This window comes from Panthera uncia, chromosome E3, assembly GCF_023721935.1.
Source record: "Panthera uncia isolate 11264 chromosome E3, Puncia_PCG_1.0, whole genome shotgun sequence".
Classification (NCBI taxonomy): Eukaryota; Metazoa; Chordata; class Mammalia; order Carnivora; family Felidae; genus Panthera; species Panthera uncia.
In genome coordinates this window covers 17,243,539-17,262,582 of record NC_064815.1, presented here as the reverse complement: position 1 = coordinate 17,262,582, position 19,044 = coordinate 17,243,539, and the positions used below count along the sequence as shown (strand labels likewise).

The window sequence follows — 19,044 nt, the reverse complement described above, 5'->3', positions numbered from 1 at the left end:
TTTTCCTTGATTTTTACCTAAAAATCTGGATTCTAGCTTCTGCTGGAAAATCAAGACAGACGTGATCAGTAGAGCCTAGTGGCTGCTGTCCTACAGACAGGCATATGATCCCTTCCCACCTCTGTCCCCTGGTCCACTTGGTCACCTATGAGCGCGATGTGGGGCTCAAACTCACAAACCGCAAGATCATGACCCGAGCTGAAGTCGGACATTTAACCAACTGAGCCACCCAGGCGTCCCTCTTTCTTTCTGGTTTTATCCTGGGGATGAATACTGACCCTGTACCCAGGGACAGCTGTGGAGTGGTTCTAAGATAATCCTTTAGTTGATCGTTCTGTCTCTCCACCGCTGTTACTAGGAGTTGGGAATAATGGCAGAACACGGACCGTATCTGCCGCCGATGGAGGTGGAGAATCAGGGACTCTCAAGTATGAGACAGATTGCCCAGGGGAAGTGCGTCAGACATCAAAAGCAGTCCAGGACTGACCTCCGAAGAACACAGACCACAAAAAGGCCAGAGAGGATGGCCAGAGGGAGGGAAGGGAGATCAGATTGTGTGAGGAGTCACAGAAGCCAAGCGAAGAAAATGTGTCAAGAAAAGAATCAAAATGTCTAACGCTGCCGACGGGAGCGTATCCAGTGCCCCTTCATTGAAATATGCAGGCCGTTGGTGCGCCTGGGTGGCGCAGTCGGTTAAGCGTCCGACTTCAGCCAGGTCACGATCTCGCGGTCCGTGAGTTCGAGCCCCGCGTCAGGCTCTGGGCTGACGGCTCGGAGCCTGGAGCCTGTTTCCGATTCTGTGTCTCCCTCTCTCTCTGCCCCTCCCCCGTTCATGCTCTGTCTCTCTCTGTCCCAAAAATAAATTAAAAACGTTGAAAAAAAAATTAAAAAAAAAAAAAAAGAAATATGCAGGCCGTGATTTTGGTGAAAGCGGCCTCTCTAGAGTGCTGGAAGCAGGTGGGAGCCTGCAGCAGGGCGCAGGCGCTCCGGAGAGGAGAAAATGTAGGCAGTTAGGACAGACAGCTCTTTCTGAAAGTTCGGCTGTGCGGGAGGTGGGAGGCAACGTGTGGTGCAGGATGGAGAATTAGAGGCTGGATTGGTTGGTTGTTTTATGGTGGAAGAGATTTGAAGTTGTTCACAGAGGAAATAGTCTGGGCTTTGTGGTATTGTGAACGGTATAACCTGACAAACACATGCCCACCTTGACGCGTTTAGAAATTCAGCATAAAATCAAGTAAACATCCTTAAAAATGCATAACTGCGTTTAGTAAGGGGAATCCCCGCCCACAAAGAGGAAATTGAAAACCAGAGCTGTGAGGGGGCTGTGTGGTTGTGCAGATCTTGGCAATGCAGGGGCTTGGGTTTTATACCTGCCTGGAGATTGGAGATGAGGCCCGGCCTCGTTGGGGCATTGAAAACCGAGACCCTAATTTAAAGCTCAACCCCTTAAAGGGAGACACCTTCAGTGAAAGAACAGACTAGAAATGGAGCAGCTGGGTGGCTCAGTCGGTTGAGCGTGTTCAACTCTGGCTCAGGTCGTGACTCTGGCTCCCACGGTTCGTGGGTTCGAGCCCTGAGTCAGGCTCTGCGCTGGCATTGAGGAGCCTCCTCGGGATCCTCTCTCTCTCCCTCTCTCTCCGCCCCTCCCTCACCTGCGCTCTCCCTCTCAAAATAAATGAGTAGACTTTAAAAAACCAAAAGAGTAGACTAGAAAAAAAAAAATCTTTCCATTTCCATCAGCTTAGCGAGTATAAAAGAACCATCTGGTTCACCGAGATCTGATGGCAATAGAGAATCTCTCCTGAGAATCCATTACCAGTGGCTTGTCCTTACCTGGATCACCATCTGCATAAAATGATAAATTGAATCGTCAGCCCTGATAAAATGAACAAATAACATAGCTCAGGGTTCATAATACTTTTGAAGCATAGGTAAGGCCCTGCTGACTCTGAGTTCACAGCCCCAAATTAGAAAGCACAAGAGGAAACCATCTGTCATGGATGAGAGTAAGTACCCTCGAGCTCCAGACAACAGAACCATCAAGCATAGTGAGTATATTTTAAGCACCGAAAGACTTAAAAGAAGGACTCCATGCGTGAAAGTAATTAACAGGTGTTAAAGATAAGCGGCAGAGAGGTTTAAAACAGAGAAAGCAGTGGGGCTCCTGGGTGACTCAGTAATTAAGCGTCAGACTCTTGATCTCCGCTCGGGTCCTAATCCCACCGGTCGTGAGTTTGAGCCCCAAATCGGGCTCTGATGGCGCAGAGCCTGCTTGGGATTCTGTCTCTCCTTCTCTCTGCCCCTCCCCCACTTGTGCACAAGTGCTTTCTCGTTCTCAAAACAAACAAACAAAAAAACCCAACCAAATAAACAAATAAACTTAAAAACAACAACAACAGAAAGGAGAAAGGGTAAAACTAACTCCTCTGTTAATCCAACCCTCAGTCATCTGTTCATTTTTTTGGGCTGCTAGTAACATGTGGCCCCTGGTCTGGGTTTGGGAATGGAAGGGGACTCTGGGCTCCACATCAGGAAGATCACTTTCAGCACTGCGGGCACACACCCCTCTCTCATTTTTTTTTTTTTTAAGTTTATTTGTTTTTGAGAGGGAGACAGAGAGACAGAGGGTGGGGGAGGATCAGAGAGAGGGAGACAGAGGATCTGAAGCAGGTTCTCAGCCGACAGCAGAGAGCCTGATACAGGGCTCGAACCCAAGAACCTGATGGTGACTCACAAACCTCGAGATCATGACCTGAGCCGAAGTCAGACTTAATCGACTGAGCCACTCAGGCACCCCACCCCTTTTTCATTTTATAGCATCCTTAGAGGTCACAGCTAGAAAAGTTCCCGTAGGGCATCCTGTTCACCTTTCGACTTTCTCGTACAGAAAAAGAATGTGAGTCCCAGCAACGTAAAAATCACTTTTCTGAAGTCTCTGAGCGAGTGGGCGGCAAAGCCAGATGGAGAGCCGGAGCCCTGCCTCTGCCGAGCGCTTGGCAGGCCAGCATCTAAGCTCTGAACACTGTATGTCTGTTTCCCTGGTGGGCTGTGTCTTTGCTCCTGTGGGCAGAGTCCCCACAACCCAGTCCCGTCAGCTGATGGCGACAATGAGAAGTGACAGCCTTATCCAGCTCCTGAGTGACTGAGATGGGACGGGGGCTCTGATCTCTATCTTGTGTCAGTTATGTGTCTCTATCTTATGGCACGTCCTTCAACCCCTGCTCCTGTCACCAGAGAGTCTGAGCTCCTTGAGAGCCGGGGCAGGCTGACGCCTCCACCCCCAGGGCCTGGCTCAGAGACGGTGCTCCGGTGTTACTTTGACTTCTGGCACCCAAAGAGCGAGCGGGAGGTCCAGGCCCTCCTGAGCAGGAAGGAAGAGCTGACTACAGGTCCCTGCCCAGCAGCATTTCCTGCGTGTGAACTTGGGAGGTTCCTGGCCATCAAATAGCACAGGGTGGTTGCTCCCCGTGGAGAACTCTCAGTCTGTCTCAGTACTTCCGGGGGAATGTCTCAGGATGGTACTCGAATGTCTAACACTTTCTTAACACTTGCTGACCCATCAATTCTCTTTTCTTTGAACATAGAAACAACACGGGGCACGTGGGTGGCTCAGTCAGTTGAGCATCCAACTTTGGCTCAGGTCATGATGTCACAGTTGTGAGTTCGATCCCCACATCGAGCTCTGTGCTGACAGCTTAGAGCCTGCAGGCTGCTTTGGACTCTGTGTTTCCCTCTCTCTCGGTCCCTCCCCCACTCACCCTCTGTCTCTGTCTCTGTCTCAAAAACAAATAAACATTAAGAAATTAAAATAAAAAAAAAAAAAAAGAAAGAGCAGACCTCTGGGTCAATGAATGCTACTAGCAGGGAGGGAACAATATCTACTTAGAACATAATATCTTTGTTTAACCTTGTATTTATTTTCATGTTTTACTTTCTATTTATGGCACGTGATAACTGGTTTTCCATTTGCAGAAGTGATACAAAAAATGTTCCTTCTAAAATAAATTTATTCGGCAAATAGGAAATCATCTTAAGGAAAAATATGAAGTAAATAATAGTACAGGTGGTAAAGTGATAAGGCAAAAATCCTAACATTCGTGACTGAAGTTTGGGAAATCGGGCCCCCCTTCCCTCCCCGTGCCGGGGCTGCAGCTCCTTTACCTCTCCCCAGCTCCTGGCTCTCCTCCCAGGGGGCGGCCAGCTGATACAGATGGCTGTGGAATCAAGGACCTCTCTGGGCTCCATTTCTACCGGGTGAGGCATTATAAATAAGCCTGTCATGGGGCAAATCTGTCTGGATTGATCCAGCAAGCTGGGAGGGAGGATGGCCAGAGGCCGCACACCGGGAGCTGCTCTTCCCCAGGGACAGTGTTCCTTTCCACATTGGATCAAACTCCGATCGCTTCGGCGGGCCTCCCTCACCCCGGAGGGGTCAGAGTCGGCGGGCTGCCATCTTCAACCTTAATGGGACGGCTGCCCCCTGACCTCCCTTGACTCGAGGTCCTAGCTGGAGGCAAGGAGGGGCCTCTCCAATTTGGCTGTCCAAGTTTCCTGTGGCAAGTTGGGGGTCAAAGCTACAGTTTGGATGTAATAAGACGCTCCTTTGCCTGGCCTTGACCTCTGTCTGTGTTTTCCTGGAGGCATGATCCGTGGCTCTGGGAGGCTGGCTTCCTGTCCTCTCCTGCTGGCAGGACTGACCCTGGTCATCTACACTCAGTCTGTTCTTCGGCAGCCACAGGACCCCTGCACGCCGATGTTGGCATCTTAGGTGCACAATGAAGGTGGAAGCTTCTGTGATGATGTTATTTCCTACCTGTTTGGTAGCTTGAGATCTTTCTTAATCTAGAACATGATTTTGGCGACTTCTGGCCCGTAGTCGGCCCCACCTCCAATTGTCTGTGCCGACAGGCTCTGTCCATGTGGTGCCTGCCCAGCCCCAGATCCAGGGAATTGAAATCCAGATGTAAAAGGCCTTGGGAGGGGTGTTCTTCCCTGTGGGCCCAAGTATGAACTTGGGCTCTTAGGCTGGAGCCTCAGGGTCTTAAGGCCTCAGAGAGACCCTTTGAGGTAAGGCCTTCCTCAGTGTCTCGGAGAGGCCAGTCCTCCAGGCCCTGGGGAATCAGAGCCCCACGCTGGTCCGACCTTCACGCCTCCAGAAAGCAGAGATCTGCTCCAGGGTGACCCGAGGTTGGAGGCCCCACTCCAGATCAGAGCTCCCTAGCCGCTGCCTCCGGGTCTGGGGGCTCCCCAGGTGCATGCTGGCCTCTGGCCTCTGTTCAGGCTCAGCCCAGCTCACCAGGCCCGGAGCATAGGGCCTCTCCTCCAAGGCCTGGGGCCCCCAGAAGGTGCTGCGGACTGGGGCCCTGGGTGGGCTCTGGAGGCCCAAGGAGCTGGGAGGGGAGAGTGGGGCTATAGGGGCAGGTGGGGCTGTGGCTCGGGCCTCCAAGGTGCCTCCAGAGATGGGAGGGTCTGGGGCCCCATCCATCAGCAAGGGGACCGCAGAGCCATACCAGTCTTCTGAGCGCTCTCGGGGGGTGCCCCTGGGCTCGATCCACAGTTCTCCTCCGGGGCGCCAGACCAGGGTGGGTGCACGGTTGCTGGGGTCTGGGTGCAGAGAGCGGCGGAAGAGGCGTTCGGCCAACACAGCTGTCGTTATGAGGAAGAGGGCGGCGAGGGAGGCCAGGGCCAGCATGATGGGGATGCAGGGCCCACAGGGCAGCGGGGGCCATGTAACCAGCTCCGACTCAGGGAGTCCCTCCACATGCCCAGAGGGCTGCTGTGGAGTTGAAGGCATCTGAAGAGACAGGGGGTCAGGAGAGGAAGCACATGAGACAAGGTCAGCACAACCTACAGGAAGAGAGAGGCAGCGTGTGTCCAAACAAGAATGAGGAGAGAGACAGAGGCCCGAGGGGCTCCGCATCCGGCCTGGGAAACAGACCCCGGCAGACAGAGGAACAAAGAGGGCCCAGAACGGCGAGAGATAGGCAGAAGGTTGGAGAGCCAGGATCCCACCTTGGTCGGCAGCTGGCCCTCCTGCTCTGGCTCCTGAACCTGCTTCCAGAAGCCCTGTCCCCCACCCCTACTCCCGCCGCCCAGACCCCGGGGTGCCTCAGACAAAACTGTAAGGGCCCCCAGAGATTCTTTCCTGCTGTCTAGGCTCCCCCACGTCTTGTTTGGGCCTCAGAGGAAGTGGTGGGTGCAGAAACGAGAAGCTCCCCTCCCGACTCCCACCCTGCCTGTGCGCCCCCTCCCACCGCTTGGCTGGCACCTTGGGTGCTCCTGGGCCCTCACGACTCTCCTTGGATTTGGTCTTGCTCTCTGCAGGTTCCACTGAGCTTGCTGTCCTGCCAGGTCCCGGGCGCCACCTCTGCACCTGTCCCCGCCTCTCCTCTCCGGCTCTGGCCCCGGGCCTGGCCAAACGTGCCTCCCTTGTTTGACTCTGCCTGCTTCTCTCTGCCCCCCAGGTCCGCCACCTGCAGGGGCCCTCACCACGCCTCACCTTAACTCAGGGCGGCCCCAGGGCTCCTGGCTCTCCCTTCAGAGCACTCCTCCTTGTGCAGGGTGTCAGGCAGTTGCCTCAGATGAGGCCGGAAGGGAGGGCACCACCTGTTGCTGGGCAACAGTGCCCCAACTCCTCTTGCCCCTGGGGAGTGTTTCCAAGGCAACCTGGGGGGATGTGGTCAATGTGGTGGGGAGGCGTTTCCTGGCGAGAGGTGGGGCCGGAATGGGCAGTGGTTGTGTTGAACTCACTCTCACCCCATAGCCAGGCCCCAGGCCCCTCGCTCTGCCTGATCTCCGAGGGGTGGCCCTGGCCCTGGCCTGCCCACTGCACCCCTCCGAACCCACCCCTGCCATCCAGCCCCCTCCTGCTTGACTCAGCCTTCCCCATACTTTTCATGAATATGCATCTCTTCGTCTTTAGGCCAGTTAGCCTCAGTTTTGGTTGGAAGCCATCTGTGAGGTGAGGCATGGGCACCAACAAAGTAGGCCTCTTGGGAGAATCCTGTCTCCAAGACCCTGAACATTTGCCCTCCGGCCTCCCTTCTCCTGGGGTGAGGCTCGGAGGAACCTGGGAGCAAGGAGTGAGGAGGGAGTGTTGTTCAGCCACTCGGATCCCTTCGGAGATTGTCTAGTTCCACTCGCTTGCTGACAGATGACAAACAGGCCCCGCACATGGGCGACGTTGTGCCCAAAGTCACACAACCCTTGTATACGGGAGGGACCGGAGAAGCATAGGTATAAATTCCTGGTCTGGCAAGCAACTGAACACAATCCTTACCAGGTATTAATATTTGCTTTTGCAAAATGACAGCCATTTCATGAGAAATGCTACAAAAATATGTTGCAATGTTAGTGTCTTACAAGATGGTCACAAGGGCAGCCTGACTCACATTGGTCTGTCCCGGTGGTTTTGAGGAAAGGGCCAGAAGGAGCACAAAATGTGGCATGGAATGGGGGTAGGTGGAAATGGAGAGTCCCGAGGCTCCTGGCTTTACGACATATGCCAAAACCTGATGTGATTATAATTCGATGAGATCATAAGCCTTAAAATAAAACTGGAACTTGGGGCGCCTGGGTGGCTCTGTCGGTTGAGCATCCAACTTCAACTCAGGTCATGATCTCATGATTTGTGGGTTTAAGCCCCACAGTGGGCCCTGTGCTAACAGCTCAGAGCCTGGAGCCTGTTTCAGATTCTGTGTCCCCCCTCTCTCTCTCTGTCCCTCCCCTACTCTCTCTCTCTCTCTCTCAAAAATAAATAAGCATTAAAAACTAAAATAAAATAAAAAATAAAACCTGAACTTGATACCACTGAGATGGACACAAAAAATGGTTAAGATTGGGGCGACTGCCTGACTCAGTCGGAAGAGCATGTTACTTTTGATCTTGGGGTCATGAGTTCAAGCCCCACGTTGAGTGTGGAGATTACTAAAAAAAATAAACTTTAAAAAAAAAGGTTAAGGGAGCACCTGGGTGGCTCATTCAGTGAAGCATCTGACTCTTGATTCGGCTCAGGTCATGATCTCCTGGTTCATGGGTTCAAGCCCCAAGCTTGGGATTCTCTCTCCCTCTCTCTCTCCCCTCCCCCACTTGCTTGCACACACTGTCTCTCTCAAAATATATAAATAAAGGTAAAAAAAGGTTAATATAATAAATTTTGTTACATGTATTTACAACAATAAAAAATTTTAAGTCTAAATAAATAAGTAAATAAAATCTGAAAATTATGTATGTTCTGTTTTAATTAGTGATCCCTTAAAAAAACAAAACACTAAGGGCACCTGGCTGGCTCAGTCGGTAGAGCATGTGACTCTTAATCTCAGGGTTGTGAGTTCAAGCCTTATGCTGGGGGTGGAACCTACTAAAATAGAATTTAAATTTAAAATTTAAACAAAACAAAACACTAGAAGGGTAAACATTATTAAAACCAGGAAGATCCAACATGATCCGGAATCCAAATGGGATGTTTTTGATTCTTAACTATCTCTTACCACTTAAAAAATAGCTTAACATTTTTGGAGGGTGCCTGGGTGGCTCAGTTGGTTAGGCATCCAACTCTTGATTTTGGCTCAGGTCATAATCTCATGGTTCATGAGCCCCGTATTGGGCTTTGTGCCAACAAGTGGAGCCTGCTTGGGATGCCTTCCTTCACTTCTGCTTAGATCCCCCTGTCCAATCTAGCCACCTGTATACCCTTAACAGTTCTCTGCAGCCAAAGCTCACAGGCCCCATCAGAAGATAAAGGGACCTGGGGTACCTGGGTGGCTTAGTCGCTTGAGCGTCTGACTTTGGCTCAGGTCGTGATCTCACACTTCTTGAGTTTGAGCCCCGCATCGGGCTCCTCACTGACAGTGTGGAGACTGCTTGGAATTCTCTCTCTCTGCCCCTCCACCACTTGTTTTCCCTCCCTCTCTCTCTCTCTCTCAAAATAAATAAATAAACTTTAAAAACGAATAAGAAAAAAAAGAAGGTAACGGGACCAGAACGATCTCAAGGAAGCTAAGTATGTGTAGGGGCGACTTCCCACATGGCCACTTGTGAATGGCACATGGGTCCCTTTTCTCTGCCATGATGCCACTTGGAAAGTCACTGAGGTCCATTCTATACTGAGGCTTTCTGTAGCCAGCATCTGACCCCACACCCTGTGATACATGGCCGCCCACCAGATTTTCCCAGGAGAAAGGAGGGCCCAAGGAAGGGGCTGCCACAATTTTCCCAATTCCTACATGAAATGGGCCTGCCCGTACGAAGGTTCTTAGTCTGATTCTGTTGGAGATGGGTGGTCTCAAGAAAATGTTAAGCTTCATCCCCTCCACAACATACTTGGCTGTCACAGCCCCATTCATCACAAGGGTTTTACTACCTCCATGGGCAGTTAACCACTGGTGATCCAATTGGAGGATCCACTTGTAGCCTGGGTGTGGGAGACTCATCCCCATCCAAACCCACCCATTTTCTAACACCCCATCCCAATGCCAAAGGATACCAACAGGAGCCTGAAGGCATCACTCCACTGCTGTACTTTCTACATGCACAGGACTCAGTGGCCAAACTTCGTTTATTATTATTTCTATTGAACTTCACATGCTATGAAGTTCACCCAGTACAGTAGTAGTGGGTTTTAATATATTCATAAGATTGCACAACCATCACCACTATTTAATTTCAGGACATTTTCATCACCCCAGAAAGAAACCCTGTACCCATTAGTGGTCACTCCCCATTCCCTCCTCCCCCAGACCTTGGCAACGCTGTTTTCTTTTTTCAAAATATTTCTAAATGTTTATTTTTGAGAAAGAGAGAGAGAGAGAGACACAGCAGGCGAGGGGCAGAGAGAGAGGGAGACAGAGAATCCAAAGCAGGCTTCACGCTGTCAGCGCAAAGCTGGATGTGGGTCTCCAACCCGTGAGCCACCAGATCATGACCCGAGCTGACGTTGGATGCTCAACTGACTGTGCCACCAGGCGCCCCAACAACTGTCTGTTTTCTGTGTCTATGCATTTGCCTGTTCTGGACATTTCATATAAATGCAATCACGTAACCTGCAGCCTTTTGTGCCTGGCAGCTTTCACTTCACATAATGTTTTCAGGGTTCATCCATGCTTAATGAATCAGTACCTCATTCTTCCTTTTTTTTTTTTAATGTTTATTTATGTTGAGAGAGAGACTGTTGGGGGAGATACAAAGAGAGAGGAGAGAGAGAATCCCAAGCAGGCTCCACACTGTCAGCACAGAGCCAGACACGGGCCTCGATCCCACAAACCATGAGATCATGACCTGAGCTGAAGCCATGAGCCAGGCGTTCAACCAGCTGAGCCACCCAGGCGCCCCAGTACTTCATTCTTTTCTTTGTACAAAAGCTGAATATTTTAGTGTATGGCTATACTACATTTTTATCCATCCATCAGTCGAGGGACACGTGGATTGTTTCTGCTTCTTGGTTATTGCAAGTAATGCTGCTGTGAACAGTCATGTATAGGTTTTTGTGTGGACATGTTCTCAGTTTCTATAGCTGGGAGTCAGACCTCACAGTCGGATGGCAACACTGTGTTCACCTTTTTGAGGAAGTGTGGGTGACCAAATTTACAACTGCTGAGTTCATCCACCTCTCCTTACTCTCTGCTCCGGGCCCACCCTCTGACAGCAGCAACGGTTCCACAACTTCTTCCTGCACCGTGTTGGGTCCACCGTGCACTTGGCTTCTAGGAAACGTGTGGAGGCCACCAACCTCAGGCAAGAGGAGAATCGACCGTCAACAGGCATGAGGGAAGACAACCCTTCAAGAAGATGGCTGCGGTCCTTCCATGCTCATGCCACCTGTCCTGGCTGAAGCCTAAAGACCTCTTCTTATGCAATGATACTGTGACCAGAGTTCTAGGTTTTGTGTTTCAAGCTGCCTTCATCCACGCACACCCAACCCTTGTCTCACCCCTGCCTGTGGAGCATGGTGTGCTCCGATCTTGCCATGCTCCCCTGGCGACAAGAGGGAGTAGCCAGGAACAGTAGGGGAGGGGGGCAAGTAGAGGAGCTCATGACTTGGGGTCTGTGTCACAACATGAGTTACAGTCTGAGGTCTCCAAGCAGAATGTCAGTAAAACGTTGCTTTGCAGGGGCGCGTGGGTGGCTCAGTGGATTGTCTGACTTCAGCTCAGGTCATGATCTTGTGTTCTGTGAGTTTGAGCCCCATGTTGGGCTCTGTGCTGACAGCTCAGAGCCTGGAGCCTGCTCCAGATTCTGTGTCTCCCTCTCTCTCTGCCCCTCCCCTGCTCACACTCTGTCTCTCTCAAAAATAGACATTAAGAAAAAAGTTGCTTTGCACTTCAGAAGAAGGCTCCAGCGGCTTCAGTGGATGAAGGAGCATACAGCCAACCTATCAGCCAACATCTCCTGGCCAGACAGAATTAAATCGTGTTCTCTGCTCTTGTGTTATCTGAAAGGCACAACCCCAGGTGGTGAGGAGCAGAGAAGCAGACAGCCTATAACCACATTTTATACTTGGAAACTGAGACTTAGGAGGATTGAGTAGCCCAACCGGGGTGACCAACCATTCCCATTGTGCCTGGGGCCATCCTTATTTTTATTCATTCATTCATTCATTCATTCATTCATTTTAAAATGTAAGCTCTATGCCCAACGTGGGGCTTGAACTCATGACCCCAAGATCGAGAGCCACATGGTCTACTGATGAACCAGCCAGGCACCCAGGACCGTCCTGGTTTTAGCACTTGAAGTCCCACATCCCAGAAAACACTTTAATTCTGGGTCAACTGAGAAAGTTGGTTGTTGTCATCCAAAGTCACACAACTCAAGTCCCAGAGCTGAATCGGAACCCAGATCTGACCGTCTCCAACCTCCTGCTGCTGAATGAATGACTTACTGAGCAGGTCAGTCATAAGAAACACCTTCAGAATATCAACAGAAAGGTCCAGGCACTTCCGGTTGTTCTTCCCTTCACCCTCACCCCCTCTGCAGTGGGGTCTACCCTGCTGAGAGTCCCAGCCCTCACCCGGAGCTATCTTGCTGCCAGACAGGGGATAAACACAGGGCTGAGCTCAGGAGCGTTTTGTCACTGCTCAGGGCCTGCTGGGTGGCACCTACTGGCTGCTCAGGATCCCAAGAGTCAGAGATTCCAACCTTGAGAGCTGTGAAAAATGATAAGATTGGGGGTGCCTGGCTGGCTCAGTCAGAGGAACATGCAAGTCTTGATCTCAGGGTCGTGAGTTCAAGCCCCACGTTGGGTATTAGAGATGATTTAAATAAATAAACTTTAAAAAATGATAAGAATGAATTAGAAAGGTCCCAAGTGCCACCTGTGTGGGGAAATCGGGGAAGGTGGAAAGAATCCGGACTTTGGAACCAGGCAGCCCTGGGATTAAATCTGAGGTTCCTAGCTCCACAGCTGTTGAGACCCTTGGCAATCTATTCGATTTCCATTTTTTCATGAATTCCCAACTTGAAGGGTTGTTGGAGGGTAATACTAGATAGTTTATATAAAGCACCTCTTAAAGTAGGCATTCAGCACTTCTGTCCCCTTCCACCTTGGTCTAGCATTGTTGCTCATCTTTGAAAGGCCCTAAAGGATCTGTCCCTTCACATCTGTTCACCCACCTGAAATCTTGTTACCACTCAAGATTGTTCTATACCAACCATCAGATTCCCCCAGGCTCTGAGCCTCCCTCCCTCTTCTCCCACTCCACCTGCTGGTCCATCCCATTGTACTTCTTTTCCTGGAGCCCACATCCTGGAGTCCCCTCCTGACTAGCCCTACCCAATCTCACTCCACTTCCTCTATAACCTTGACTTTGTGCTGTATTGTTCCAACCACTCTCTTCCTGGCATTTGCCATTCCTTGGCATTTGCCTGGCATTTGCCATTCCTTGTCCCCCCCCCCCCGCCCCCACATACACACCTTCCTCATAAAGCTTCTGCCTGGAACCAGTACAACTACTTCCTTTTGTCCTGTTAACAGGTTGGTGAGCCACATTGGAGAAAATCACACAACTGACCACGTGTAGTGCCCCCACCTCCACCTGGTCCCTCAGTCATGTTGTCATGTGGATCTGGGCAACGCTCTCTCTCTCTCCCTTCCCTACCAGCTTTGCCCAACCTCGACTCTAACCATCAGCGGATACACTTTCTCTCTCTTGTGCAGAAAGCTGAGGCCTTCAGGCAGGAGCTCCAGCTCTCTGCCTTGTTCATTCTCAGCCTCTGAGAGTGGGGTTGGCCATGCTCACTCTTGGTTCTGTTCATGGCTTGCCTGGGGATTCTCACTGGCTTCCTCCAGTCTCTGCGGGCCCTGTCTGCCCTGATACTTTCTTCCCTCAGTGAAGGATGGTGTGGCCCACTTACTTCGTCCTCTGTGCTGATCTTCCTACTTTGTTCCAATGTCTCTATTCCTCCTAAGCTACTGCTCCTGGCCAAGGCGCTTCTATGTGCCTAGCAATTTACTAACCCCTCTTCTCTTCTCTTTTCTTCTCTTCTCTCTCTTTTCTTTTCTTTCCTTATTAAGTAATCTCTATACCCAACATCAGGCTCAAAGTCAAACCCAGAGATCAAGAGTCAGATGCTTCACCAACTGAGCCAGCCAAACGCCCCTAAGCACATTGCTATGTCCCATTTAATCCTGTAAAGCAACCCTTGAAGTGGATCTTATCCTTCCTTTTGCAATGAGGAAACTGAGATTCAGAGACTTTAATTTGCCAAGGGAAAGCGGCAAAACCAGGCATCAGCCCGCTTCTCTCTTTTCACTGTGCAATTCTGGCATCTGTGACCACACTTCCTGGCCACAGCCAGGATCCTTGTCCCCTCCTCTGGGTTTGACTGAATCCCTATGCATCCAGCTATGCTCCTTCCCTGCACTCTGAAGACCAGCTTGATTAGGTTTGCCCTTCAGGAGAGTGTGAGCCCCTCCAGGGCAGGACACTTCATTTCCATTTTCCCAGGGCCCTCAGTAGGTGTTTTTGATGTTCAGTTCAAGCTACATTGGCCTGTGTATCAGTATTCTCCGGTTACTTGACCATTTTGCCCTTACTCTTTTATAAGATGCGTAGACATGATGAGGTGATGATACCAGAGAAGACACGTGACATCCTCATAACCTTGATATGATAAGGCCAGAGTTGAGAAGTACTAAAATCAGCAAGTCTGGCCTCAGGTGGACACACACCTTTAGTTTGCCTGCAACATATTCAATTGGGGGGGCGGGGGCGGAAAACCAAACCTCACAATGTTAGCAAATGTATGGAAGGCTAGGAAAATGTGATTTAGGTTTACAACTAAAACATGAGGGGTATTTAGGAATTTTATGATTTTCTTATTTCCACAGGATGGAGCCACTCCTTAGATGATGAGAAACAGAGAACTTCCTTGGCATCAGGCGGTGTTCTGGAACTTTACTTCCATTAACTATATCATAACCACAGCAACCTGAGGAGGTAGGCAAAATTATTGCCTTTTTGTTTATGTGTGTGTTTTCAGACGAGAACAGAAGCAGAGAGAAGTGAAATACCTTGCCCTAGGCACCCAGCTTCTGAGTCCAGCCCCGTCTGTGCACCTCTCAAACACTCCACCCCGCGTCTGTCTTAAAAATAAACAACAACAATATGTGTGTGTGTGTGTATATATATATATATATATATATAAAACAGGTTTCCAAGTGACTTTAACTTTAGTTGTCCAAATCAACCTACACAAATAGCTTTCTTTGAGGGGTGCTTGGCCGGCTCAGTAGGACAAGCATATGACTCTTAATCTCAGGGTCGGGAGTTCAAGCCCCATGATGGGTATGGAGATTACTAAAAAAAAAAAAAAAAAAAAAAAGCATAAACTTAAAAAAATTCTTTTTGCAGGGGGGCGCCTGGGTGGTCAGTCGGTTAAGTGTCTGACTTTGGCGCAGGTCATGATCTCACAGTTTGTGAATTCGAGCCCAAATCAGACTCTGTGCTGATAGTGCGGAGCCTGCTTCTGATTCTCTGTCTCCCTCTCTCTCTGCCCCTCCTCCACTCGTTCTCTCTCTCTCTCTCTCAAAAATAAAGAAATAAACATTAAAAAAATTCTTGTGTCAAGTTGTATGATGCATTTGACAAAGATCTCCAGGATCTGAACTAAGCTAAACCATAAAAATAAAGCTAACTGCAAACGAGAAAGAAAGCCCTTGCTCCCTCATCAACCTTATCTGAAAGAAATGAAAAAGAAAGACCATATTTTGTGAGAATTGAAGACAGAGAAAAAAATAAACATTTACTCAGTACTTATGTGTGCTAGATCTGTGCCAGGGGCTTGACACAAATTGGTTAGACTCATTATCTCCTATCGCAGATGAACAAACTGAAGTTTGAGGATCATGGAGGAAGGGCACAAACCAAGCTTTAAGATAAGTCTCTTGCTGGGGTTCCTGGGTGGCTCAGTCGGTTAAGTGTCTGACTTTGGCTCAGATCATGACCTGGTGGTCAGTGAGTTTGAACCCTGTGTTGGGCTCTGTGCTGACTGTTCACAGCCCGGAGCCTGCTTCGGATTCTGTGTCCCCCTCGCTCTCTGCCCCTCCCCCACTCATACACACACACACACACACACACACACACACCCTCTCTCTCTCTCTCCCTCTCTTTCAAAAATAAATAAACATTAAAAAAATAAAAATCTTACCCTTTGAGAGAGGTAGGTTTTTTTTCAAGGATTTTTTTTTTTTTAACAGCAGTTCAGAATAGGGAAGAACCTTTTATATTGTGAGTCAGTACATGCAGTATAGAGTATTTGACTGAAACAGTATTTTAGGAAATAGTATTTAGTCTTGTTACATGTGATGCTCTTACTTTCTCTATTTCACTTTTCAAATGTGTTGGTCTTGGGGCACCTGGGTGGCTCAGTTGGTTGAGCATCCGATTTGGTTTTGGCTCAGGTCATGATCTCAGGGTTGTGGGATTAAGCCCCGAGTCTGGCTCTGCACTAAGCATGGAGCTTGCTTAAGATTCCCTCTCCACCCCCCCACCCCTCTCCCCGACTCACTCTTTCAAATTAAAAAAAAAAATGTTGGTCTTGGGGCACCTGGCTGTTCTAGGGGCTGTAGGTTCGAGCCCCACGTTGGGTATAGACATTACCAAAAAAAATAATAAACTTAAAAACTATATTGGTCTTGAGCCGTTAAAATGATTTTGTGGTCCACTAGTGAGTTAAAACCTACAGTTTAAAAAGCACTGTCCTGGGGCGCCTGGGTGGCTCAGTCGGTTAGGCATCCGACTTCGGCTCAGGTCATGATCTCACGATCCGTGAGTTAGAGCTCTGTGCTGACGGCTCGGAGCCTGGAGCCTGTTTCGGATTCTGTGTCTCCCTCTCTCTCTGACCCTCCCCCGTTCATGCTGTCTCTCCCTGTCTCAAAAATAAATAAACATTAAAAAATTAAAAAATAAATAAATAAAAAGCACTGTCCTTGAGGATTTTGGTTGATCTCGAGTCCTTTAACTTCTCATGTTCCAAATGCAGAAATATAGACTCAAAGAAATAGTGACTTCTGTTTTTTAAAAATGCTTATTTATTTTTGAGAGAGACAGCATGCATACAAGTGGGGGATGGCAGAGAAACAGAAAGGGAGATACAGAATCCAAAGCAGGCTCCAGGCTCTGAACTGTCAGCACAAAGCCCGATGTGGGGCTTGACCACACGAGCGGTGAGATCATGAACTGAGCCAACGAAGTCAGATGCTCAACCACCTGAGCCATCTGGGCGCCCCTGAGCTGCCATCTTTGATATCCAGTGTTTGGTTCCATCCTGTGGGATATACTCCTCATAAGGAAGACAAAAGACAGACAGTAGTAAGAGGAGACAGAGGAGAGAATTAGAGAGAGAGCTTGGGGGAGGAGAAGAGACAGAGAGAAGAGGCAAAAGGAAAAAGGTATGGAGACAGTGAATACAAAGAACAACCCTTAGAGCAGGAGATGATGGGGAAAGATCAAGACAAATGGAAAGAGAGAAGTAGGAAGGAAAGAAAACCAGAGAGGACAAGAGAGACAGAACAAAACAGCTGGAATGAGGAAGTTATCTCACCAGGACATGCTTGTTTTGAACTTGAATCAGAGATCAAACAATGGAACCCTGGCTGCCCTCCTTGCTCCTGGAATCTCCAGGCCAAGAGCCCTGTCCTATTTCCGGCTCCTTAGGTTGGGGCTCCCTGGCTTTCCTGGGAGGAGTCCTCAGTCCTAGATGGTCTATGAGGGGTGGATACTCTATGTGTCCAGCTACTAGTCATTAATCACCAAGGCTAATGACTCCAGCTCTTCCCTGGGCTCCACCTATCTCTCTGCTTGGGAGGGCCCGCTGACTCAGAGGGTCAAAGAGCCAATCCTAGAGGAGTCAAGAAGTAGGACTCAGGAGTCCATCCTAGAGACTTGGATGGAAGAGAAGAGCCTCAGAAGAGAAGAAATCTATGACATCAAGCTAACCTATGGGAAGGAGCTGTTGCCCCATGTGGGCTTTATCCCCCAGAGGATTCAGCCATGGCTCCCAGGAGCCCTGAGGGCCTTGAGCCCAGAACTTCCCCCAAGGGAGGAACCATGTACCGTTACTTCCTCAGCGTCCCACATGCCTATTGGCCTGACTGTCTGTCTCTCAGGAGGGAGATCGACAGGTGTTAGTTGTCCACCTGCAGCAACACATTACCCTTCTCAGAAAAGTTTTGTAAACAGTCTGGCAGATTGAGGATGGATAGATGGGGGAAAAAAAGCCAAGTACGGCAAAATATTAACCATGGTAGAATCTACGTGGTGTGCATATGAGTGTTCACTGTACATTTCTTTCAATTTTTCTCTATGTTTGGATTTTTTCATATAAAATAACAGGAAAGAGGAAGAAAAAAAATTGTCTGGAAAATAGTAGACACTCCTAAGTACAGGGCATAGGGTGTATCATCCCTTCTCACGAGAGTTTAGATTTCAAATGTAGGACAATGAGGACAATGTTTCTCCTGAAAGATGACAGATTGCAGGTAGGAGCACCTGTAGAACACCCAAATAGGGGGGCGACAACCTTAGACTACACCCAGAAGAAATTAGTAACTTTGGCCACCCAAAGCTGCTGGCTGTTCCGTTGGTGACTGTTTCCTCAAGTTTATTCTGTCCATCCTGATACCTGGGCCTTGGCCCAGAGAGGACACCACTCTGACAACTGACCCCACGAGGCTGATCACGTTTGCTCAGGAGGTGAAGTTCACACGATAAAGAGCAGGGGGAGGGCTTGAACCTGATATAAAAGATCTGGAAGTCTCAGGGGGGTTACTTTGCACCTGGAACTTCCAGGTGAGGGGTGACAGAGGGCTGAGCTAAGGGGTGAAAGTATTGGCTAGATTTGAGTTAGGGGGAATTCAAGCAGAGCTGGACTGCCTGGAGTGAGTGGCAGGGGAGACCTGTGTGGCAGGTACCTGGGGCATCTGAGGGAGGTAAAAAGATATCTGGGTCTCAGAAGAAAGACTGGAGATACCTGGGATGCTCGGGGTATCGATACAGCCAGATGTGTGTTAGTGGAGAAAGAATTATGACAAATAGACCAGGCATCTGGAATCTGATATCTTGAGCTGTGGTCCAAACTCGTTGTGCAGTTTCTCAACTGTTCCTTTTCTGGTATTGGCAGTCTCGTCTATAATCACCCTCACTGCCTGGGTACACAAAGACGCACCCCTAAAATGCTCCTTTCCTTCTGATTTGAGACCTGGCTGAAGCTAGGAATTTGAACTCTGTCCCGGAGATCCCCCAAGCCGGGCCCGTGTATCACAGGCAGGTTGCAGTTAGGTTTTGCTCAGAATCCTGGTTTGGTAAACTCAACCATCTCTATGGTTTGGAGATGGCTTCCACTTCTTTGAAACTCTTTTCCTGCTTTGTGCCAGGAGGGACCAGGACTTACACGGGTTGGTCCAGACAGAGGCTTAGGATTGATCTTCTGACTCAGGATGGAACAAGGGGGTCGGCTACCTCGAGACCAGGGAGGACAGAGGGGTTAAGGACACCGTACCTGCCAGGAGCAGGACTAGAGACTAGGGGCAATCCTTTCTGAGCCCAAGAC

The 19,044-nt window shown here is 49.5% G+C and overlaps 1 protein-coding gene across 2 annotated transcripts; it reads right to left on the bottom strand.

Moving 5' to 3' along the window:
* Window positions 1-4,833: 4,833 nt before the first annotated feature.
* On the bottom strand, window positions 4,834-6,604 carry CE3H16orf54 (chromosome E3 C16orf54 homolog). 2 transcript variants are annotated; one of them, XM_049638619.1, is made up of 2 exons: window positions 6,500-6,604; window positions 4,834-5,794 (listed from the first exon to the last, which is right to left on the bottom strand). In XM_049638619.1, exon 2 carries the CDS (start codon window positions 5,792-5,794, stop codon window positions 5,120-5,122), a length of 675 nt encoding a protein of 224 aa, XP_049494576.1. In that variant the 5' UTR covers window positions 6,500-6,604; the 3' UTR covers window positions 4,834-5,119. The 2 variants fall into 2 exon arrangements, with proteins under 2 accessions (XP_049494576.1, XP_049494577.1); XM_049638620.1 differs by lacking the exon at window positions 6,500-6,604 and adding an exon at window positions 6,269-6,493.
* Between the last annotated feature and the right edge of the window lie 12,440 nt (window positions 6,605-19,044).